Genomic DNA, 18,572 nt, shown 5'->3' on the forward strand with positions numbered 1-18,572 from the left:
ATATTTTATAGCCTTATAATACATTTATAGGTATTCTAATCTTGTAATGTATTGTAATATATTACATTACAATACAATACAATACAGTATAGTAAAAAATACAAAAAATACAATACATTTAGAGGTCTAGTTATAATAGTTAAAAGCCTTATTTTTACGAAGTGTTACGAACAACACTGCACAAGATACGGGACGGGACCGCACCGGCTAGGATAAGCACGACTCGTAGGCACAAGAAGAAGGCAGGGGCACGTGACTAGCCACGTGACCTAAGAGGTGATTAAAGGGGTTAATGTTTAAACATATTAACTAAGAAGGATTAAACTAACCGAACCTTAAGCTAGTTAATTAGGGTTTAGAGGGATTAATAGTTAAGCTAATCGATTTAAAGTTATAATAGAGAGATAAACGAGTACTTAAGGAGAAGGTATTCCTATAGCTAAATAGTCTAGTTCTCTATTAATTAATCTAAGTAATAGTCTTACTATTAAGAGTTATACTCTTAATAGCCTTATTATAATACTACTTAAAAGCTACTTTATAGTATTTAACTTAACTTACTTTCTAAGAAATAAACCTATTATACCTTAGAACCTAAGCTACTATTATATTTTAATTAATCCTATTTAGTAAGTTACCTTAAAACTTTAAGTAGTAATAACTTCTAAGATATTTACTTTAAGCGAAAAGACTATTAACTCTAGGGAGATAATAAAGTACCTTTATAATAAGATTACTAAGCTTAAGAAGCAGAATTAATAGCTTCTTAACTAATAGAATAATCTCTACGAGAAACTTAAGGTATAAGAAGAGAAACTTATAGTAGTTTAAAATCTTACACTTATATCTTTTATTAATAATAATAATATGCTAAAATTCCCTAAGCTTAAATTATATAATAGTTATAAGGGTAATATAAGAAACTTTCTTATATAAGCTTAAGCTTACCTACGAGTTAATAAAAAAATCTATATAACACTTAAGTTATAGATTCTTTATATTAGTAACCTCTTAACTAGGAAAGTAATAGAATAGTAAAAGCTAACCCTTTACGTATATCTTAAGCATAGCGCTAAAGCTAAAGTGAAAGTTATTTATATCTTCTCTAATTACGAAACCTTTAAAGAATAACTTCTCGTTACATTTAAAAATTCTAATAAGCATAATATTACGAACGTTACTGCACGAGACGCGGGAAGCTAGGCCGCACTAGCAAGGGTAGGCACAGCTACTAACTAACAAGGACATCAAGTCACGTGATAGCTTATTAAATTATATAGATAATCTAACGAGACGGGATTATTAGGATTATTAGGCGATTTAAATGATCCGGGTCTATAATAAAGAGATAAACGGGTACTTAAGGAGAAGGTATTCCTATAGTTAGATAATTTAGATCTCTATTAATTAATCTAAGTAATAGTCTTACTATTAAGAGTTATACTCTTAACGGCCTTATTATAATACTACTTAAAAAGCTACTCTATAGCATTTAACCTAACTTACTTTTTAAGAAATAAACCTATTATGCCTTAAAACCTAAGCTACCATTACATTTTAATTAATTCTATTTAGTAAGTTACCTTAAAACTTTAAGTAGTAATAACTTTTAAGATATTTACTTTAAGCCAAAAGACTATTAACCCTAGGGAGATAATAAAGTACCTTTATAATAAGATTATTAAGCTTAAGAAGTAGAATTAATAGCTTCTTAACTAATAGAATAATCTCTACGAAAAACTTAAGGCACGAGAAGAGGAACTTGTAGTAGTTTAAAATCTTACACCTGTATTCTCTATTAATAATAATAATATGCTAAAATTCCCTAAGCTTAAATTATATGATAGTTATAAGGGTAATATAAGGAACTTTCTTATATAAGCCTAAGCTTACCTACGAGTTAATAAAAAAATTTATATAACACTTAAGTTACAGATTCTTTATATTAGTAACCTCTTAACTAGGAAAGTAATAGAATAGTAGGAGCTAACCCTTTACGTATATCTTAAGCATAGCGCTAAAGCTAGAGTAAAAGTTATTTATATCTTCTCTAATTATAAAACCTTTAAAGAATAACTTCTCGTTACATTTAAAAACCCTAATAAGCATAAAGAAGCTATATAATAGCTTACTTAACTTAAGTAGATTAAATTTACAGCTTATTACACTAGGGAGTTTAAACGTATCGCAGTAAAACTTAATTAAAATACTAAACCTAAAATAAAAGTCTTTTATTAAGGACTTAAAGAAGAAGTAAAGGATAACATTTATTAAGAAGATCGTCTTAAGTTATTTAACGACTTCGTTAAAATGGTTATTAAGGTAAATAACTGTTTATATAAGTAACGTTACGAAAAAAGTTATAGGAAATTTAAATTATATACTAGGTTTAATAAACCTAATAGTAATAAGCTACGCTAAATATTAATAGTATATAGGTACTACGCTAAATTTATAGAACTTAACGCTACGAATAAGAAAAAGAGAAAGACTTATTATAATTATAGTAAGACTAGACACTTTATAAATAAATGTAAAGCCTTAAAAAAGCTATGAAAGCTAATTTCTAAAGGTAAAAAGCTTTATACTATAAACTAAAAAGACTTACCTACGTGAAATCTTAGTGTAGTAAGTAATAAAGGAAGCCCCACGTTAGTAAATAATATTAATTCGAATAAAGATTAGGAATTTAAAACCTAACTAATACCTAATAACTTTTAGGAATACTAGATACTCTCACTAAAAAGTGAACCTTTACTAGAACAAATCTAAGAAGAAGAGAATTATTTAACTAAGAAAGACGAACTTAAAATTAAATATAGACTCCTTAATTAAACCTTCTATTATAATAATAATTACTACACGCACCTTAATAGTAAGTAAGGTAGTAGATGGTTTCTACGAGAACGAAAGGGAAGGAGAATAACCCTTATAATACAATTAAAATTACGATAAATCGATTTAAAGATATTAAACGAGAAGTTATATTATACTAAGAATAACGTATATACTACCTAAGCTATAACCCTATAATATAAGAAGAAAGGGAACTATGTAACTACGAGTAACTCGCTTAGCCTAAGTTTAATTAATATAAATAGTAAATTAAGCGATTACTAAGGAAGCTCTAATAATACGTTAAAGGATAATTGCTAATAATAGCGCCTAGAATAACGCGCTAAAGAACGATATAAGGATAGGATTAATAAATCAAGAAACAATAGCCGTTATTACAATTAAAACCAATTTCTTAACGAAGATCTAATAGGTCTTTATATACTATAAATATTAGCAGCATAGCACACCTTATAATTAATATAACTATAATAGAACGAAAGATTTAGGTAATAATTAATAGCGGAGTATAAGGAAATTTTATCTTATTAAATCTCGTTAATAAATTATAATTACCTTAAACACCTAAAGATAAGCCCTATTAACTTATAACTATAAAAGAAACTGCGGTAAAGTATAGCTAAGAAGTAGTTAACATAGAAGTTATATAGCTTCTAGTTAATATATAAGGTATAAAACACTAAGTTACACTAGATATTATAGTAATCTTAAAACACGATATTATATTAGGGATACCCTAATTATAAGCGAGTAATCCACGAGTTAATTAAAGAACCGGCTAACTTTAATAGAATTTACTAGAATACGATTATAAAGTAAAGAGCAGCCTACAAAGAGCACCTTATTTAAACTATAATAGGCCTTTAGGAATATATATAATTGCTAGAGAGTTAAAAGCTAAGACAATAGAGATTCCTAAGGAATACTTATAGTATAGTAAGCTATTTAGCGAAGAGCTAGAAATAGAATTACCGGAGCATTTACACTAGGACTATAAGATTAGACTCTAGCCTAGTATTAAATTAACGTTTAATAAGATTTATTCTTAGAACCCTAAGCAAGACAAAGCACTTAAGGAGTATCTAAAGAATATACTATAAAAGGGAAATATACGACTATTAAAGTCCTTAGTAGGATACTTAATCCTATAGGTATTAAAGAAGAATAGGAAACTATAACTATATATTAATTACTAACACTTAAATAAGATTATAATTAAGAATTAATACTCGTTATTACTTATAATGGAAATTAAAGATAAAGTTAAAAAAGCTAAATAGTTTACTATACTCGACTTAAAAGGAGCTTATAACCTTATACGAATAAAAGAAGGCTATAAGTGGATAATAGCATTTTAAACTAGTAAAGAACACTATAAATATCTAGTAATACCTTTTAAGCTTACTAACGTACTAGTAACCTTTTAAAGAATAATTAATATAATCTTACGGAAATAACTAAGAGTGTTTATAGTTATATACCTTAACAATATCCTTATTTATTTAAATACCCTTAAGGAATATAAACGACATGTATATAAGGTACTATAAACTCTACAAGATAATAAACTCTTAGTTAAAGCCTTAAAATGCTAGTTCTACTAGAACACTATACACTTTCTAGGGTATATACTTATATACAAAGAAATACAAATAAGCCTAAATAAGATTAAAACTATTAAGGAATAGCCTATACTAAAGAATCTAAAAGAAGTTAAAGAATTCATAGTATTTGTAAACTTCTACTATAAGTTCTTAAGCGAATATAAAGATATTTTACGACCTCTTATAAACCTAATAAAGAAAGAAGTTAGCTTTTAATAGAACGAACTAAAAGCTATAATATTCTAAAAGATAAAAGATTTAGTTACGTTAGAACCTATATTAAAAGCACTTGATTAAGATAAACCTTATAAGCTTAAAACGAACGCCTTAGACTTTACACTAAGCAGATAGCTTAAATAATAAGATAATTAAGAAAGATTACACCTAATTGTATTCTTCTTAAAGAAACTCTATAAACCTAAACTTAATTATAAGATCCACGATAAAGAACTTATAGCTATTATTAAGTGCTTTAAAGAATAGAGACACTATCTTATAAAAGCAAAGCATTAAATTAAGGTTTATACTAACTATAAGAATCTTATATTATTTTTAACTATAAAGGATTTAAATAAATAATAGATTAAATGGTATAAAACCCTTACAAATTATAACTTTAAGATTATATATTATAAAGAATCTAAAAACGAAAGAGTAAACGCGCTTAGCTAAAGAGAGAACTTAAAATCGAATAAGTAAGTGAGTAATATACCCTTACTACGCGCTACTAAGAATAGAAACCTTATACTAGGCACCTAAGAAATTAATATAACCTAGTAAGTTAAGCTAGATAAAATATAAATGTATTAGATTGTATTATACATTAATAATAATAGTTATTTAGATAATTAGGAAACAAAAACGTATTTATTTAAGAAAGGTAAGACCTTCTTATATAATAAACGGTAGTATATTCCTAGTACACTTTAAGAATAGCTTATTAAGGAAATATACGAGCACCTATTACACGAATATTAGGGTGTAAGGAAAACAATTAGTAGGCTAAGAAGATTATACGACTTCTTAGAAAGTAGAAAAATAGTATAAGAAGTTATTAAGAAATACGACACGTGTAATAAAGTAAAATTAGCGTGACACGTATTATACGGAGAATTACAATTAATATTACCACCTAAAAGAGTATAGCAAACTATTATAATAGACTTTATTATTAAACTATTAAAGTTAAAAGTGTTACGAACGACACTGCACAAGACACGGGACGGGACCGCACCGGCTAGGACAGGCACGACCCGTGGGCATAAGAAGAAGGTAGGGGCACGTGACCAGCTACGTGACCTAAGAGGCGATTAAAGAGGTCGATATTTAAACACATTAACTAGAGAGGATTAAACCGACCGAACCTTAAGCTAGTCGATTAAGGTTTAAAGGGATTGATAGTCAAGCTAATCGATCCAGGACTATAATAAAGAGATAGACGAATACTTAAGGAGAAAGTATTCCTATAGTTAGATAGTTTAGTTCTCTATTAATTAATCTAAGTAATAGTCTTACTATTAAGAGTTATACTCTTAACGGCCTTATTATAATACTACTTAAAAAGCTACTCTATAGCATTTAACCTAACTTACTTTCTAAGAAATAGACCTACTATACCTTAAAACCTAAGCTACCATTATATTTTAATTAATTCTATTTAGTAAGTTACCTTAAAACTTAAGTAGTAACGACTTTTAAGATGTTTACTTTAAGCGGAAAGACTATTAACCCTAGGGAGATAATAAAGTACCTTTATAATAAGATTACTGAGCTTAAGAAGCAGAATTAATAGCTTTTTAACTGATAGAATAATCTCTACGAAAAACTTAAGGCACGAGAAGAGGAACTTATAGTAGTTTAAAATCTTACACTTGTATTCTTTATTAATAATAATAATATACTAAAATTCCCTAAGCTTAAATTATACGATAGTTATAAGGGTGATGTAAGAAACTTTCTTATATAAGCTTAAGCTTACCTACGAGTTAACGAAAAAATCTATATAATACCTAAGTTATAGATTCTTTGTATTAGTAACCTCTTAACTAGGAAAGTAATGGAATAGTAGGAGCTAACTCTTCGCGTATATCTTAAGCATAGCGCTAAAGCTAAAGTGAAAGTTATTTATATCTTCTTTAATTACGAAACCTTTAAAGAATAACTTCTTACTACATTTAAAAACCCTAATAAGCATAAAGAAGCTATATAACAGCTTACTTAACTTAAGCAAACCAGATCTACAGCTTATTACGCTAGGGAGTTTAAACGCATTACAGTAAAACTTAACTAGAATATTAAACCTAAAATAGAAGTCTTCTATTAAGAACTTAAAGAAGAAGTGAAGGATAACATTTATTAAGAAGATTATTCTAAGCTATTTAACGACTTTATTAAAATGGTTATTAAGGCAGATAACCGTTTATACGAGTAACGTTACGAAAAAAGTTACAGGAAATTTAAATTATATACTAGGTTTAATAAACCTAATAGTAATAAGCCACGCTAAACATTAATAGTATACGGGTACCACGCTAGACCTATAGAACTTAACGCCGCGAATAAGGAAAAGGGGAAGACTTATTATAATTATAGTAAGACTAGACACTTTATAAATAAATGTAAAGCCCTAAAAAAGCTATAAAAGCTAATCCTTAAAGGTAAGAAGCTTTATACCGTAAATTAAAAAGACTTACCCACGTGAAATCTTAGTATAGCAAGCAATAAAGGAAACCACACGTTAGTAAATAATATTAGTTCGAATAAAGATTAGGAATTCGGAACCTAACTAGTACCCGACGACTTTTAGGAATATTAAATACCCTCACTAAAAAGTAAACCTTTACTAGAACGGATCTAAGAAGAAGAGAATTATTTAACTAAGAAAAACGAACTTAAAATCGAATATAGACTCCTTAATTAGACCTTTTATTATAATAACAATTACTACACGCACCTTAGTAGTAAGTAAGGTAGTAAATGGTTTCTACAAGAACGGAAGGGAAAGAGAATAACCCTTATAATATAACCGAAATTACAATAAACCGATTTAAAGATATTAAACGGGAAATTATACTATACTAAGGATAACGCACACACTATTTAAATTACGCCCTTATAATCTAAGAAAGGAAACTGTGTGACTGCGAGTAACTCACTTAGTTTAAGTTCAATTAATATAAATGGTAGATTAAGTAATTACTAAGGAAGCTCTAATAAGACGCTAGAAGATAATCGCTAATAATAGCGCTTAGAGATACGCGCTAAATAATAATAAGAGGAGAGGAATAATAATTCGGGAAACGATAGCTATTATCGTAATTAAAACCGATTCCTTAACGGAGATCTAATAGGTCTTTATATATTATAAATATTAGCAGTACTATACACCTTATAGTTAATATAACTATAATAGAAAGAAAGATCTAGGTAATAATTAATAGTAGAGTATAAGGAAATTTTATCTCGCTAAATCTCGTTAATAAATTACGATTACCTTAGACACCTAAAGATAAGCCCTACTAACTTACAACTATAAAAGAAACTACAGTAAAGTATAGCTATAAAGTAGTTAATATAGAGATTGCGTAGCTTCTTATTAATATATAAGGCATAAAACACTAAGTTACACTAGATATTATAGTAATCTTAAAACACGATGTTATATTAAGGATACCCTAGTTATAAGCGAGTAATTTATAAGTTAATTAAAGAACCAGCTAACTTTAATGGGATTTACTAGAATACGATTACGAAGTAAAGAGCGGCCTATAAAGAGCACCTTATTCGAACTATAATAGGCCTCTAGAAATATATGTAATTACTAGAGAGCTAAAAGCTAAGATAACGAAGATTCCTAAGAAATACTTACAGTATAGTAAGCTATTTAGTGGAGAGCTAGAAATAGGATTACTAGAGCATTCACGCTAAGACTACGAGATTAGACTCTAGCCTAGTATTAAACTAACGTTTAATAAGATTTATTCTTAAAACCTTAAGTAAGATAAGGCGCTTAAGGAGTATTTAAAGAACATATTATAAAAGGGATATATAAGACTATTAAAGTCCCTAATAGAATACCTAATTCTATAGGTATTAAAGAAGAACGGGAAACTATAACTATACATTAATTACTAACACTTAAATAAGATTATAATTAAGAATTAATACCTATTACTGCTTATAATGGAAATTAGAGATAAAGTTAAAAAAGCTAAATAGTTTACCACACTTAACTTAAAAGGAGCCTATAACCTTATACGAATAAAAGAAGGCTACGAGTAAATAATAGCATTTTAAACTAGTAGAGGATACTACGAATATTTAGTAATACCTTTTAGGCTTACTAACGCACTAGTAACCTTTTAAAGAATAATCGATATAATCTTACGGAAACAACTAGAAGTATTTATAATTATATACCTTAACGATATTCTTATTTATTTAAATACCCTTAAGGAATATAAATGATATATATATAAGATACTATAAACTTTATAGGATAATAAACTCTTAGTTAAAGCCTTAAAATGCTAGTTCTACTAGAACACTATACACTTTCTAGGGTATATACTTACGTATAAAGAAATATAAATAAGCCTAGATAAGATTAAAACTATTAAGAAATAGCCTATACTAAAGAATCTAAAAGAAGTTAAAGAATTTATAGTATTCGTAAACTTTTACTGTAAGTTCTTAAGCGGATATAAAGACATTTTATAACCTCTTATAAACCTAATAAAGAAAGAAGTTAGCTTTTAATAGAACGAACTAAAAGCTACGATATTCTAGAAGATAAAAGATTTAGTTACGTTAAAACCTATATTAAAAGCACTTAATTAGAATAAACCTTATAAGCTTAAAACGGACGCCTTAGACTTTATACTAGGCGAATAGCTTAAATAACGAGATAATTAAGGAAGATTACACCTAATTATATTCTTCTTAAAGAAACTCCACGAACCTAAACTTAATTATAGGATCTATAATAAAGAACTTATAGCTATTATTAAGTGCTTTAAAGAATAAAGACATTATCTTATAGGAGCAAAGCATTAAATTAAGGTTTATATTAACTATAAGAATCTTATATTATTCTTAACTATAAAGGATTTAAATAAACGATAGATTAAATGGTATAAAACCCTTACGAATTATAACTTTGAAATTATATACTATAAAGGATTCGAAAACGGAAGAGTAAACGCGCTTAGCTAAAGAGAGAACTTAAAATCGGATGAGTAAGTAAGTAATGTACCCTTATTACGCGCTATTAAGAATAGGAACCTTATGCTAGGCACCTAAGAAATTAATATAACCTAGTAAGTTAAGCTAAATGAAATATGGATGTATTAGATCGCATTATACATTAATAATAATAGCTATCTGGATAATTAGGAAACGAAAACGCATTTGTTTAAGGAAGGTAAGACCTTCTTATATAATAAATGGCAGTATATTCCTAGTACACTTTAAGAACAGCTTGTTAAGGAAATATATAAGTACCTATTACACGAATATTAGGGTGTAGGGAAAACGATTAGTAGGCTAAGAAGATCGTATAACTTCCTAGAAAGCAGAAAAATAGTATAAGAAGTTATTAAGAAATGTAACACGTACAATAAAGCAAAATTAGCGTAACACGCATTATACGAAGAATTACAACTAATATTACCACTTGAAAGAGCATAGTAAACTGTTATAATGGACTTTATTATTAAACTACTAAAGTTAAAAGAACCTATAATAGGAGTAGCTTATAATAGCATTCTAGTTATTATGGATAAACTCATAAAATACGCCTACTACATTCTATATAAGGAATCGAGTAATACTAAGGACTTAGCGTATATATTCTTTAAAACAGTTATTACATAATATAGATTACTAATAAAGCTTATATTAGATCGCGATAAATTATTCACCTTAAACTTTTAGAAATGCCTTATAGAAACTATAAAGATTAAATAAAGCTTATTAACGGCATTTCACCTACAATTAAATAGACAAATAGAAATCTTAAATTAAATACTCGAATAATATCTGCGAAGCTATGTTAACTACTAATAGAATAATTAGGTAGAATAGCTACTACTAGCATAATAGGCTTATAATAGCTCTAAGATTAATAACATAAAGATGTTACTATTTAGGGTAAATTATGGATTTAACCCTATTATTAAAACACATGCGACATAGAATATAAACGCGTTAATAGCTATAACGCATATAGTAATTATAATAAAAATATAAAAATACTTGTAATAGGAATAAATATTTTTATAGAACTAAATGAAATACTACGCGAATAGAAAGAGATTACTAGCGCTAATCCTAGAGAAGAGATATAAAGTATACCTTATTCGCAAAAACATTAAAACTAAGCGACCTAGTAATAAACTTAACTAAAAGAAGATTAAACTATTCCTTATTAAACGAAAAATCTCAAATACTAACTATAAACTATTATTACTAGATAGAATGAGAATCTATCCCATATTTCATATATTACTATTAGAGAAAGCACTAAATAAATTTATAATCGCTATAAATATTATAATAGAAGATACTAATAAATACAAAGTTAAACGAATACTTAAAGCACGAGGAGATACAAAGAATTGTTATTATCTCGTTAAATAGAAAGAATATCTAAACTCTAAAAACACCTAGAAACTAGCTAAAAATCTCACGAACTGCTTAACGTTACTTAAATAGTTTTATTCCTAAGAAACGCATCCCAATTAATCTTCTAAGCACCGTTTAATAACTTAATACTAAATTTAGTATCTAAGAAACGAATTAAAATAGGATCTAGATTCTTAGAAGGAGTAGGAAGAACCCTTATAGTCTTTTAAAGCTATTTCACTTTCTTACGTTTCACACGTTTTAACTCTTTAACGTTATTAATATTACGCGTAACCGCACGTATTATTTTCTTAAACTATAATTTCTTTTATTTTTATAAACGTAAGACCTTTTAATTCTCAGCTAAGGCACGCTCCTTAGCTTCTTTAAGCTCCCTCTTAAGCTTGTAATATTAATCTGTAATGCTACAAAGCTATTAAGAGGTTACCCCTATAATATTATAATTCCCTTGCTTATCTACTATACACTTTACATAACGACTTAAATCGGAAACGGAGGCTTTATATTAGGGAAGTCCTATACGAGCGTAGCGAGCGTAAGCCTTTATAAAGGATAAAGACAAATTATTAATTATCGTAGAAAGAAGGTTATCTTAGCGAAGAGAAGAAGTAAATAAAGCTTTAGACCGCTATTTTAAGACACGGTTAATTGACATAATAGCATATAATAATAGAAGGAAGAAAACGCATAACACTTAAGCCGGCCTATTTTAATAGCCTTAAGGATAAGACTAATAAAGGAGGGGTATAATATTACGAATAATACTATATAAGACACGGGACGGGACTATACCGGCTAGGATAAGCACGACCTGTAGGCATAAGAAGAAGGTAGGGGCACGTGACTAGCCACGTGACCTAAGAGGCGATTAAAGAGGTTAATGTTTAAACACATTAACTAGAAAGAATTAAACCGACTAAACTGTTACGAACGACACTGCACAAGACACGGGACGGGACCGCACCGGCTAGGACAGGCACGACCCGTGGGCACAAGAAGAAGGCAGGGGCACGTGACCAGCCACGTGACCCAAGAGGCGATCGAAGAGGTCGATGTTCAAACACATCGACCAGGGAGGATCGAACCGACCGAACCTCGAGCCAGTCGATCAAGGCTCGAAGGGATCGATGGTCGAGCCAATCGATCCAGGACTACAATAGAGAGATAGACGAATACTTAAGGAGGAGGTATTCCCATAGTCAGATAGTCTAGATCTCTATTGATCAATCTAAGCAATAGTTTTACTATTGAGAGTTATACTCTTAACGGCCTTATTGTGATACTGCTCAAAAGCTACTCTGTAGCATTCAACCTGACTTACTTCCTAAGAAACAGACCTACTGTGCCTTAGAACCTAAGCCACCGTTACATTTTGATCAATCCTGTTCAGTAAGTTACCTTGAAACTTTGAGCAGTAACGACTTCCAAGATGTCTACTTCAAGCGGAAAGACCACCAACCCCGGGGAGATGATGAAGTACCTTCATGACAAGATCACCGAGCTCGAGAAGCAGAATCGACAGCTTCTCGACCGACAGAATGATCTCTACGAAAAACTTGAGGCACGAGAAGAGGAACTTGCAGCAGTTCAAAATCTCACACCTGCATCCTCTATCAACAATAACAACATGCCAAAATTCCCCAAGCCTGAATCATACGATGGTTACAAGGGTGATGTGAGGAACTTTCTCACACAAGCCCAAGCTTACCTACGAGTCAATGAGAAAATCTACACGACACCTGAGTCACAGATTCTTTGCATTGGCAACCTCTTGACTGGAAAGGCAATGGAATGGTGGGAGCCAACCCTCCGCGCACATCTTAAGCACGGCGCCGAAGCCGGAGTGGAAGTTGTCCACATCTTCTCTGATTACGAAACCTTTGAAGAACGACTTCTCGCTGCATTTGGAAACCCTGATGAGCACAAGGAAGCTACACGACAACTTACTCGACTCAAGCAGACCGGATCTGCAGCTCATTACGCTAGGGAGTTCAAGCGCATCGCAGCAAAACTCAACTGGAACACCGAACCCAAAATGGAGGTTTTCTATCAAGGACTCAAAGAAGAAGTGAAGGATGACATTTATCGAGAAGATCGTCCTGAGTTATTTGACGACTTCGTCGAAATGGTCATCAAGGCAGACAACCGTCTATACGAGCGACGTCACGAAAAAAGTCACAGGAAATTCGGATCATATGCTAGGTTCAATAAACCTAATAGTAGCAAGCCACGCCGAACATCGACAGCATACGGGTACCACGCCGGACCTATGGAACTTGACGCCGCAAATAAGGAAAAGGGGAAGACTTGTTACAATTGTGGCAAGACTGGACACTTTGCGAATAAATGCAGAGCCCCGAAGAAGCCATGGAAGCCAATTCCTGAAGGCAGGAAGCTCCATGCCGCAAACCGAGAAGACTTACCCACGCGAAATCTCAGTGTGGCAAGCAATGAAGGAAGCCCCACGTTAGCAAGCAACATCAGTTCGGATGAAGATTGGGAATTCGGAACCCAACCAGTACCCGACGACTTTTGGGAACACTGGACACCCTCACCAAAAAGTGAACCTTCACTGGAACGGATCCAAGAAGAAGAGAATCATCCAACTGAGAAAGACGAACCTGAAATCGAACACAGACTCCTTAATTGGACCTTCTGTTACGATGACAATTGCTACACGCACCTTAGCAGCAAGCAAGGTAGCGGATGGTTTCCGCGAGAACGAAAAGGGAAGAAAACCCTTACGATACAACCAAAATTACGACGAACCGATTCAAAGATATTGAACGGGAAATTATACTGTGCTAAGGATAACGCACACACTATCCGGATTGCGCCCTCACAATCCGAGGAAGGAAACTGTGTGACTGCGAGTGACTCACTTAGTCTGAGTTCGATTAACACAGATGGTAGATCAAGTGATCACCAAGGAAGCTCCAACAAGACGCCGGAAGATAATCGCCGACGACAGCGCTTAGAGATACGCGCCAAACAACAACAAGAGGAGAGGAACAACAATTCGGGAAACGACAGCCGTCGTCGCAATTAAGACCGATTCCTCGACGGAGATCTGACAGGTCTCTATGTATTGCAAACATCGGCAGTACTGCACACCTCATGGTTAATATGACTATAATGGGAAGAAAGATCCAGGCAATGATCGATAGCGGAGCACAAGGAAATTTTATCTCGCCAAATCTCGTCAACAAATTACGATTGCCTTGGACACCCAAAGACGAGCCCTACCGACTCACGACTGTGGAAGGAACTACGGTAAAGTATAGCCACGGAGTAGTCGACATGGAGATCGCGCAGCTTCTTGTCGACATACAAGGCACGAAACACCGAGTTACACTAGATATCACAGTGATCTCAAAACACGATGTTATATTAGGGATACCCTGGTTGCGAGCGAGCAATCCACGAGTCAATTGGAGAACCGGCCAACTTCAATGGGATTTACCAGGATGCGGTTACGAAGCTGAGAGCGGCCTACGAAGGGCACCTCATTCGAACTACGACAGGCCTCTAGGAATATATGTGATCGCCAGAGAGCAAAAAGCTGAGACAACGGAGATTCCCAAGGAATACTCAAAGTACAGCAAGCTGTTCAGCGGAGAGCTAGAAACAGGACTACCGGAGCATTCACGCTGGGACCACGAGATCAGACTCCAGCCCGGTACTGAACCAACGTTCAACAAGATTTATCCTCAGAACCCTGAGCAAGACAAGGCGCTCAAGGAGTATCTGGAGGACATGTTACAGAAGGGATACATACGACCATCAGAGTCCCCAGCAGGATACCCAATCCTGTGGGTACCAAAGAAGAACGGGAAACTACGACCATGCATCGATTACCGACACTTGAATAAGATCACAGTCAAGAATCGATACCCGTTACCGCTTATGACGGAAATCAGAGACAAAGTTGGAAAAGCCAAATGGTTCACCACACTCGACTTAAAAGGAGCCTATAACCTTATACGGATGAAAGAAGGCCACGAGTGGATGACAGCATTCCGAACCAGCAGAGGACACTACGAATATCTAGTGATGCCTTTCGGGCTTACCAACGCACCAGCAACCTTTCAAAGAATGATCGATACGATCTTACGGGAACAACTAGGAGTGTTTGTGGTTGTATACCTCGACGATATCCTCATCTATTCAGATACCCTTGAGGAACACAAACGACATGTACATGAGGTACTACAAACTCTACAGGACAACAAACTCTTAGTCGAAGCCTCGAAATGCCAGTTCCACCAGAACACTGTGCACTTTCTAGGGTACGTGCTCACACACGGAGAAATACGAATGAGCCCGGATAAGATCAAAACCATCAAGGAATGGCCTACACCAAAGAATCTAAAAGAAGTCAGAGGATTCACAGCATTCGTGAACTTCTACCGCAAGTTCTTGAGCGGATATGGAGACATTTCACGACCTCTCACAAACCTAACAAAGAAAGAAGTCGGCTTCCAATGGAACGAACCAGAAGCCACGGCATTCCAGAAAATGAAAGATTTAGTTACGTCAGAACCTGTGTTGAAAGCACCTGATCAGGACAAACCTTATGAGCTTGAAACGGACGCCTCAGACTTTGCACTAGGCGGACAGCTTGGACAACGAGATGATCAAGGAAGATTGCACCCAGTTGCATTCTTCTCGAAGAAACTCCACGGACCCGAACTCAATTATGGGATCCACGACAAAGAACTCATGGCTATCATTGAGTGCTTCAAAGAATGGAGACACTATCTCATAGGAGCAAAGCATCAAATCAAGGTCTATACTGACCACAAGAATCTCACATCGTTCTTGACCACAAAGGATCTGAACAAACGACAGATCAGATGGTATGAAACCCTCACGGATTATGACTTCGAAATCATATACCGTAAAGGATCCGAAAACGGAAGAGCAGACGCGCTCAGCCGAAGAGAGGACTTGAAATCGGATGAGCAAGTGAGTAATGCACCCTTGCTACGAGCCACCAAGGATGGGAACCTTGTGCTAGGCACCCGAGAAATCAACATGACCTGGCAAGTCAAGCCAGATGAAACATGGATGCATCGGATCGCATCATGCATTAATAATGACAGCTATCTGGACAATTGGGAAACGAAAACGCATCTGTCCAAGGAAGGCAAGACCTTCTTGTACAATGAACGGCAGTATGTTCCCAGTACACTTCAAGAACAGCTTGTCAAGGAAATACACGAGCACCCACTACACGGACATCAGGGTGTAGGGAAAACGATCAGCAGGCTAAGAAGATCGTACGACTTCCCAGAAAGCAGAAAAATGGTACAAGAAGTCATCAAGAAATGCGACACGTGCAACAAAGCAAAATCAGCGCGACACGCACCATACGGAGAATTACAACCGATATCACCACCTGAAAGAGCATGGCAAACTGTTACAATGGACTTCATCGTCAAACTACCGAAGTCAAAAGAACCCATGACAGGAGTAGCTTACGACAGCATCCTAGTTATTGTGGACAAACTCACAAAATACGCCTACTACATTCCATACAAGGAATCGAGCAACACCAAGGACTTAGCGTATATGTTCTTCAAAACAGTCATTGCACAACATGGATTACCAACAAAGCTTATATCGGATCGCGACAAATTGTTCACCTCAAACTTTTGGAAATGCCTCATGGAAACTATGAAGATCAAACAAAGCTTATCAACGGCATTCCACCCACAATCAGATGGACAAACAGAAATCTTGAACCAAATACTCGAACAATATCTGCGAAGCTATGTCAACTACCAACAGAATGATTGGGTAGAATGGCTACCACTAGCACAATGGGCTTACAATAGCTCTGAGATTGACAACATGAAGATGTCACCATTCAGGGCAAATTACGGATTTGACCCTATCATCGAAACACATGCGACACAGAATGTGAACGCGCCAGCAGCTACAACGCATGCAGCAACCATGACAGAAATACAGAAACACTTGCAACAGGAATGGATATTTTTGCAGAACCGAATGAAACACTACGCGGACAAAAAGAGATTGCCAGCGCCAATCCTAGAGGAGGGACATAAAGTATACCTCATTCGCAAAAACATCAAAACTAAGCGACCCAGCGACAAACTCGACTGGAAGAAGATCGGACCATTCCTTATCAAACGAAAAATCTCAAATACCAACTACGAACTATCATTACCAGATGGAATGAGAATCCATCCCATATTTCATATATCGCTACTGGAGAAAGCACCAGATGAATCTACAATCGCTACAAACATCACAACGGAAGATACCAACGAATACGAAGTCGAACGGATACTCAAAGCACGGGGAGACACAAAGAATCGTCATTATCTCGTTAAATGGAAAGGATATCCAAACTCCGAAAACACCTGGGAACCAGCCAAAAATCTCACGAACTGCTCGACGTTGCTTGAACAGTTTCATTCCCAAGGAACGCATCCCAATCAATCTCCTGAGCACCGTCCAACGACTCGATACTGAATTCGGCATCCAAGGAACGAACCAAAACAGGATCCAGATCCTCGGAAGGAGTAGGAAGGACCCCTGTGGTCTTTTGAAGCTGTTCCGCTTCTTCACGTTCCACACGTTCCAACTCTTCGACGTTGTCGATACCACGCGCAACCGCACGCATCATTTTCTCAAACCACAATTTCTTTTGTTTTCGCAAACGCAAGACCTTTTGATTCTCGGCTAAGGCACGCTCCTCAGCTTCTTCAAGCTCCCTCTCGAGCTTGTAATGTTGATCCGCGATGCTGCGAAGCTGTTGAGGGGTCACCCCCGCAATATCACAATTCCCTTGCTTGTCCACCACACACTTCACACAACGACTCGAATCGGAAACGGAGGCTTCACATTGGGGAAGTCCCATACGGGCGCAGCGAGCGCAAGCCTTCATAAAGGACAAAGACGGATTGTTGATTATCGCAGAAAGAAGGTTATCCCGGCGAAGGGAAGAAGCAGACGAAGCTTTAGACCGCTGTTTTGAGACACGGTTAGTCGACATGATGGCACATGATGATGGAAGGAAGAAAACGCACGACACTCAAGCCGGCCTGTTTCGATGGCCTTGAGGACAAGACCAACAGAGGAGGGGCATAATGTTACGAACGACACTGCACAAGACACGGGACGGGACCGCACCGGCTAGGACAGGCACGACCCGTGGGCACAAGAAGAAGGCAGGGGCACGTGACCAGCCACGTGACCCAAGAGGCGATCGAAGAGGTCGATGTTCAAACACATCGACCAGGGAGGATCGAACCGACCGAACCTCGAGCCAGTCGATCAAGGCTCGAAGGGATCGATGGTCGAGCCAATCGATCCAGGACTACAATAGAGAGATAGACGAATACTTAAGGAGGAGGTATTCCCATAGTCAGATAGTCTAGATCTCTATTGATCAATCTAAGCAATAGTTTTACTATTGAGAGTTATACTCTTAAC

General features: G+C 34.6%; 1 protein-coding gene across 1 annotated transcript; it reads right to left on the reverse strand.

Annotated features, from left to right (window-relative positions):
- Nucleotides 1–16,993: 16,993 nt before the first annotated feature.
- On the reverse strand, nt 16,994–18,281 carry J3458_022456 (uncharacterized protein). Its single transcript, XM_066123039.1, has one exon. The coding sequence runs from the start codon at nt 18,130–18,132 to the stop codon at nt 17,518–17,520; it is 615 nt and encodes a 204-aa protein (XP_065975383.1). The 5' UTR covers nt 18,133–18,281; the 3' UTR covers nt 16,994–17,517.
- Between the last annotated feature and the right edge of the window lie 291 nt (nt 18,282–18,572).

This window comes from Metarhizium acridum (assembly GCF_019434415.1).
Source record: "Metarhizium acridum strain ARSEF 324 chromosome Unknown scaffold_141, whole genome shotgun sequence".
Lineage (NCBI taxonomy): Eukaryota > Fungi > Ascomycota > Sordariomycetes > Hypocreales > Clavicipitaceae > Metarhizium > Metarhizium acridum.

Coding starts and splice junctions, on each gene's coding strand:
- J3458_022456 (XM_066123039.1), bottom strand. CDS start 18,132: ATGTCGACTAACCGTGTCTCAAAACAGCGGTCTAAAGCTTCGTCTGCT.